Below are 7,358 nucleotides of genomic sequence, written 5' to 3'. Positions count from 1 at the left end.
TCTCTTCATTGTCATAATTCTAAGGGACCGTTCGAAACAAGGGTTATGTAAGACTATAATAACCATCTCCAGCTACGGTAAATACTATTTAAAAATTTCCAATTATCTACTATAAACACTATTTCAAAGCCTTTCATTTGCTACAGTATTTACCATTCGTTGTAGCTTTTACGATTTGATATTCATCATTTTTTTTTACTATAATGTTTACTATTTTATTTTCAAACTAAAATACTCCACGCAACAAACTCATTATATTATAATCAAAACTAAAATAATCTGTATCTAACTATAATAACCTACGACTATAATAACCACTCCGTATCCTAAACGTCTCCTAGGTTACTCCAATAAGATCATGGATAACTTCTAAGGATTCATCTTTTTATCCTTATGTAAAAATTGATTTAATTTCTTTGTTTTCCTTCCATGTTTTTCTTGTAATTTTTTTTGAAAAATTCAAATTTATGTAAAGATCGGATAAGTCAGTTAAAAATTGATATAAGTTTTGAAAATATTATCAAATATTTGTTAGATTTTGTAATTATTTTGATTCATTTTATTATATTTAAAAATATTACACCTAAGTTTATACAAAACTTTGTAGTATTATATTAATATTATTTTTTTAATAACATGAAAATTTAATTTCAATAGTTGAAATGAAAATGTATTTAGCATCTCAAATATAATTTTTAATTTCTTAGAATAATTTAAAAATTTATGGTTAAAAAACTAGAACTTTTCAAGCATTGAACTACAAAGTCATCTCTTAGAAAACACAGAAAAAACTACGAAGTCATACATAGCCAGAGAAAGAAAAATAAAAGGGAAGAAAGAAAAAGAAGAAATAAGAAGAAAACATAGAGGAAACGAAGGAAAACGGAAGAAGGTTAATTCTAGTTTGAGAGGGGAAGTGTGAACAAGACGGTGCGTTTTGGCGATCATCTTGAATAATCGGCAACTTCTCTCCTCGGTCGCCGCAGATCTGAGACTCTCCGTTCACCCCTCTCTCTCTCTCTCTCTCTCTCTCTCTCTGCGTTTGCGATTCTACTCCTTCCCACCGCATTCACCAATTTTTGTTTCCGGGATCAGAATTGTCAATTTCACAACCGCAAGCTAAAAAATGGTGCTGATTTCGGTCGTTCGGGATTACATCAACAAGATGTTGCAGGACATCTCCGGCATGAAGGTTCTCATCCTTGATTCTCAGACGGTATGCGCCATCGTAGCCATTCCACTCCTTCAGTTTTCTTTCTGATTGTTATCGACGAGAAAATCAAATGTCGAAGTATGGAATTTTGTTCTGGTCTGGGAGAGGGGGATTTGATTTCAATTTTCTCCATACTGTATTGGTCTGAGAAAGTGGGAAAATGTATGTTATGGTATCCTTTAGCTGTATTTCAGAGCGTACTCTGATAATTTGCCCCGGGTAGTTCTTGTATATGATTTCTTCGATCTCTATGAACGTGGAGCTGGATTGTCTGTGTATTCCGAAGGGAAGAAATGTTTAATTCTTATATCATTGACAGTGCTGAATATCGATTTTAATAATCTAGACTGGAATGGGTTAGTTTTTTAAGGAAAATTGATTGCCAGTTCTCCCTGGTTAAGCTTTTAGGTAGCAATGTGTTAGGTCCTCCATTCCAAAATTTTATTTCCTGATTCTTAATGTGTAACGTTTTGCATGGTTGTTGAACAAATGTGTCATCATAATGTAAAATTGATGTCATGGTATCTTATGCATATATATCGCAATCATGCTAGAATTAGACCTCCTTTGTGAAATAGCTTGGGGAGAGGTATCATGGGTGCTCGTGTTTGATGATGTGATGTTTGTATCATATCGTTATTATTTTATTTGGTTTCAGGTCAGTGTTGTCAGTGTGGTGTACTCACAGTCGGAGCTTCTTCAGAAAGAAGTCTTTTTGGTTGAATTGGTAGATGCTGTATCAAAGTCGAGTGAATCCATGTATCATCTTAAAGCGGTTTGCTTTCTCAGGCCCACGTCAGAGAATATACAGCTTTTGCGTCGCCAGCTGGCTAATCCTAGATTTGGGGAGTATCACCTTTGTGAGTTCTTCATGTCTTTTATGGATTTCTAAGATGTGCTAATAACTTCAATATACGTTAATCATTCTTCTGTATATCTGAATTACAGTTTTCTCCAACATTTTGAAGGAAACTCAGATTCATATTCTAGCTGATTCAGATGAGCAGGATGTTGTTCAGCAAGTTGTGGTAATTTTTCTTCTATAGGAATTGTATAAGACAAGTCATGGAGAAATCCCCATTAAGTTGTTAAGTAGAATGGTATCTATACTGGAATCATGGTCCTTCTCTTGTCAAATTAGATGGCTAGTTTATCAATGGTATGAACCTTATTCTGTGTGTTATTGATCCTGTTCATTGGCCTGAGAGTTAAACTCCATTCTCTGCTCATCCTGTTCATCATCTGATATAGCTGGTCTGCATGAGTTGTATATTGTATTGTATTCACATTTTAGCTTTAATATTGATAATCACACATAATTATTGAATGGATCATGCAGGAGTTTTATGGGGATTTTGTGGCCATTGATCCTTATCATTTCACTTTAAATATGCCATCAAACCATATATACATGATTCCAGCAGTTGTTGATCCTCCTAGTTTGCAACATTTCTGTGACCGAGTCGTAGATGGCATTGCAGCACTTTTCTTGGCCTTAAAACAGAGACCTGTTATTCGGTACCAAAGGACTTCTGATGTTGCCAAGCGGATAGCGCAGGAAGCATCGGTATGTAAATTCTTACGATTATAACTTGCATTTTGTTACTTTAATTTGTCAGTTAACCCTTCCTCAATTATACTCTACTCTAGAAGCGGTGTCATAACTTCAAATTTGTATTTTATTTATTTATTTATTTGTTATTATTTACTTTTGGCTTTATTATCACAAGTAGGGTCATAATCTCTAATGTATATTGTCTTTGATGCACCAGAAACTTATGTATCAGCAAGAAAGTGGTCTGTTTGATTTTCGAAGAATGGAAGTTTCCCCTTTGTTGCTGGTAATTGATAGGAGGGATGACCCACTGACTCCCCTGCTCAATCAATGGACTTATCAGGTATTGGAATCACAGAAGATATTTTGCCTTGTTGTTACTATATGTTTGTGTTGGTTATTCATAGTTATGTTTTCTAGGCAATGGTTCATGAATTGATAGGTATTCAAGACAATAAAGTGGACTTGAAAAGCATTGCAAAATCTTCAAAGGATCAACAGGTATAAAGTTCATTGTTCTTCTCCGCGCCAGTATTCATTTTCTATTGGACAATTAAACTCATTCACAATTCTATTCAATTGTGTTTGATCTTTTGAGATTATGCAGGAGGTTGTGCTATCATCAGAGCAAGATTCGTTTTATAAAGCTAACATGTACGAGAATTTTGGAGATATTGGAATGAATATAAAGAAGTTGGTGGATGATTTTCAGCAAATTGCCAAAAGTAACCAGAACATACAGACAATAGGTTTGTTTGAAATTCTTTGTTGGTACTTTTGAAGGATCAACTAGGGGGAGAAACTTGTGTCACTAAGTTGTTTTTTTGCTTTGTTTTCTACAGAGGACATGGCCAAGTTTGTTGACAATTATCCAGAGTACAGAAAAATGCACGGTAATGTTTCAAAACATGTGACGTTGGTGACAGAGATGAGTAAAATAGTTGAGGAGCGGAAGCTTATGTTAGTTTCACAGACAGAACAGGAATTGGCTTGCAACGGTGGGCAAGTGGCTGCTTTTGAGGTCATAATATTTTTTTCATCGTTTTTCTCTTTGATGTGCATTGCATTTTTTATTTCATATCTGTACAACATCAACTTGTGAAATGATGACATTTTCCTATCTTCAAGTTTTCTTTGACATCCATCTTGTTTTTTTTTAGCACAAAACTCAAGGACTATTTTCTGGTTTGTTCTACTATTTTGTTGGGAAATTGGAAGGGCGATAGGAAAGTCAAAGACCATGTGAGCTGTCTTTTTGGGTGTGTGTGTTGACAAGAATATGTTACATTGAGTTTGGGGAAGTTATTATGATTGGAACAAATTTTGTAAATGTTAGATGTTTGTAACGTCTCTGCAGAATTAATTGATGAGATATAGTTGTTACTTTCAGCATGACCAACTCTGTTTTTGTGCATTTCAGGCTGTAACAAATCTTTTGAACAATGAGAGTATTTCTGATATAGACCGTCTGCGGCTTGTTATGTTGTATGCCTTACGGTATGAGAAGGAGAGCCCTGTCCAACTGATGCAGCTTTTCAATAAATTGGCTTCTCGTTCTGCCAAATATAAAACAGGGGTAGTGTATACATTTTAGCGTCATTTTCATCATTTTTTTTATCTTCTACTTCTCTATTTAAAGATTTTTAACATGTTCGATTATTTTATGGGTATTATTTTACGATGCTGTAGCATGATATCCTTCTCTTGGGATTTTGAAAAGCTTTCTGTTTCTTCATCCTGTGTGTTCGTGAGAACTACTCATTCTTTGGCAGACTATTATTAAAAAATAGCTTATGTACTTCAATTATAACTAGAGGGGTTAGTCTTCAATTATCTTGATGTGCTCAAAACAACATGATGTGACAGCTTGTCCAGTTTCTTTTAAAACAAGCTGGTGTTGATAAGCGAACGGGTGATCTTTATGGAAATCGAGATCTTTTGAATATTGCTCGTAACATGGCTCGTGGATTAAAGGTATTGCTGGAAACTTGTATATAAGTACACATAATGTCTTCTAGTTTGCAGTTTAGGGTGCTTATTCTCTTCACTTCTGATAGGGGGTTGAAAACGTATACACTCAGCATCAACCTCTTTTGGTCCAGACCATGGAAAGTATAATCAAGGGACGATTGAGAGATGTGGACTACCCGTTTGTTGGGAATCACTTTCAGCAAGGAAGGTTTGTTGCTAGTATTAGCGTGTCTGAGTCCATATTATTATGGTTCTTTTAATGCTCAATTTTTTTTCTTTTTTTATTAAATTTTAGGTTAGTTACAAGTTTAGGTTAAACTACAAATTTAGTCCCATTAATTTAAAAATGTCTAATAAGTGCTTAAACTTTCAATTTTGTGTCTAAGAGCTATGTGTAGGACTTTAAGATACTAAATTGAAAATTCAAGAACCTGTTAGACACAAACTTGACAGTTTTTAGAAACATTAGATACTTTTTAAACTTTTTAGAGACCAAGCTGAAAATTAAGTTCAATTATTAATGAAAGAGTGAAACTTAGTCTTAATTTTAAGTTATATGGTGTGTGATTGTGTTTGCCATTTTTACATCGATAAATGTTGTTTAGCTCCTCCTTTGCTGAACTGTGTATTGTGTTCAAAGATTGATGATTCTGATGCTTGTAGCGGTAACTTGTTATGAAGTGTGATTTTTAATTAGATAAAGATTTGACAAGGCATTCAGATGGCTGCTCTATAATTCTAACATTTACATGCTTAAGTATTTTTTTTCCAAGAATTTGATATGCTGTTTCTCGAATTAAATAATCATTTTGTTAAAAAAAGAGACGATACCTTCATCATTGAAATAGAAGTACAAAAAAACCGTGCCAGAGGATTAAAAGAAGCCTCACAAGGTCCCAAAAGATGTCTGTTTTCATGCCTGCCTCTTGAAATATTATTTTGTTACTGTCGTGCTACACTCTCCATAACATGGCTATCACTTCACAGGACCAAAGGGGTCTGGTAGTGGAGAATTAGATGATCATCCTGATGTATATTTTTTCTTATTAGAAAAAATTCTACTCTCTATTTTCAGAAAGAAACTTCTGTTAAAATATAACTTGGCTACCTTGGTATGAAGCAGGCCACAAGAAGTCATCATATTCATTGTAGGTGGGACGACATATGAGGAGTCACGTGCTGTAGCTTTACAAAATGCAACTACTTCTGGAATACGTTTTATACTGGGTGGTTCTGTGGTTCTAAATTCTAGGCGGTAAGCAATGTTGGTTATTCACTTATTTGATTTCATGGTCTAGTTTATGAGTTGCTATCACTGCCAATTTCACATTTAATAAAAGGATATTGTCATACTTTGTGTGTTTATATGAGTTGATTTATGTCAATTTGTGATATGAATCGTGTTGCTATAGTTTGTAACTGTTCCTATCCGATGAGTTAGATGAGGTGGTTGCAAGAGTAATTAATTAGTACAGTCCTACAAGCCACCCTTGCAAATACCCCTATAATTGAAATCTCTAAGCAACATATTGATCAAGTTTCATGATATTACCATTTGGCTGGAATTCCAGGTTTCTAAAGGACTTGGAAGAAGGTCAGCGGATATCTCGTTCGAGCGCCCCAATGATTTGAAGCTCAACAGCCTGCTAAATAACAATTTGTATTTAATGGGAGATTTTCATTTGGTTACTACCCAGCCACTTACATGATTGCAGAGGATAGAAGAGAGAAGGAAGAAGGGAGATGGATTGTCCTCCATTGTGTGCTTTTACTAATAGAATCTCGAGGGACTGGCCTCGATCTCTCATATGTCATTGTTTATTACCAATTTGCTCAGGTGTTCCAGCAATCATGTGGGAACAAATCTGAATATCCCATTTGTCACGTATAGGAAAAGCTCTCATTCTTTTTGTATATTTAGAAACATGAAAGTCTTGGAGATGTAGTACATTACTTAAGAGTTATTCGATATACAAAGCCAACGTACTGTTCCACACCCTAGGCCAGGCAGTTGATAAAAATAATTGAGATGTTAGTATGTATATAGATATACACTTAAAATGTCTGTCACTGTCATACATTTTTCTTATTCAAAATCCCAGGTATATTAGTGGGTGTTAGTCGTAGATTCTCTGAGTCCTAGACTCTTTTATTCTATAACAATTATAGGAAGAAGATCAAACATACTTTAGGTAGGTGGAAGGTCATGTTAATTATTGTTAAATTAAGTGAAAAGAAGTTAAAAAAAGATTTAGACAAAAGTTCACGATGAGAACTGTTTTATTTTATTTAATTAATTAATATTATAAAAAGAGTAAGAAACTTGTCCCAGGTGACTATTTTACTTTTCGTTTATCGGAAAGAGAGTAATATATGCGGTAAAAATGTTCTATATATAAAATAATCGTATTTCAAACAAAAGTATTTGTATATTGAATTATCAAGTTATAGCACCCGTTCCATTTTTACTTAAGTCAAACGTAGATAATTATTTAGATTTGGTTAGATAACAATTTAGTTTTTAATCTTTTTTATATTATACTTACAAAAGCACACTTTCATTCACTGATTTACAAATTTTGTTCATTCACTGATTTACAAATTTTGTTGGTTATGGTT

At 34.0% G+C, this 7,358-nt stretch overlaps 1 protein-coding gene across 4 annotated transcripts; it reads left to right on the top strand.

The window, feature by feature from the left end:
- The first annotated feature begins 798 nt into the window (after nucleotides 1–798).
- Nucleotides 799–6,735, top strand: LOC103485650 (vacuolar protein sorting-associated protein 45 homolog). Of its 4 annotated transcripts, none has more exons than XM_008443332.3 (13): nucleotides 799–1,216; nucleotides 1,872–2,073; nucleotides 2,162–2,241; nucleotides 2,553–2,780; nucleotides 2,986–3,111; nucleotides 3,189–3,269; nucleotides 3,376–3,517; nucleotides 3,611–3,789; nucleotides 4,189–4,344; nucleotides 4,635–4,742; nucleotides 4,826–4,947; nucleotides 5,863–5,994; nucleotides 6,311–6,735. In XM_008443332.3, exons 1-13 carry the CDS (start codon nucleotides 1,127–1,129, stop codon nucleotides 6,369–6,371), a joined length of 1,707 nt encoding a protein of 568 aa, XP_008441554.1. In that variant the 5' UTR covers nucleotides 799–1,126; the 3' UTR covers nucleotides 6,372–6,735. The 4 variants fall into 4 exon arrangements, with proteins under 4 accessions (XP_008441554.1, XP_008441556.1, XP_050937803.1 ...); XM_008443334.3 differs by having other exon boundaries at nucleotides 809–1,216; nucleotides 2,182–2,241; XM_051081846.1 differs by lacking the exon at nucleotides 799–1,216 and adding an exon at nucleotides 1,246–1,375 and having other exon boundaries at nucleotides 2,182–2,241.
- Nucleotides 6,736–7,358: the final 623 nt, after the last annotated feature.

This window comes from Cucumis melo, chromosome 3, assembly GCF_025177605.1.
Source record: "Cucumis melo cultivar AY chromosome 3, USDA_Cmelo_AY_1.0, whole genome shotgun sequence".
NCBI lineage: Eukaryota > Viridiplantae > Streptophyta > Magnoliopsida > Cucurbitales > Cucurbitaceae > Cucumis > Cucumis melo.
The sequence above is the reverse complement of the archived record's forward strand: the minus strand, read 5'-3'. Positions and strand labels throughout refer to the sequence as shown.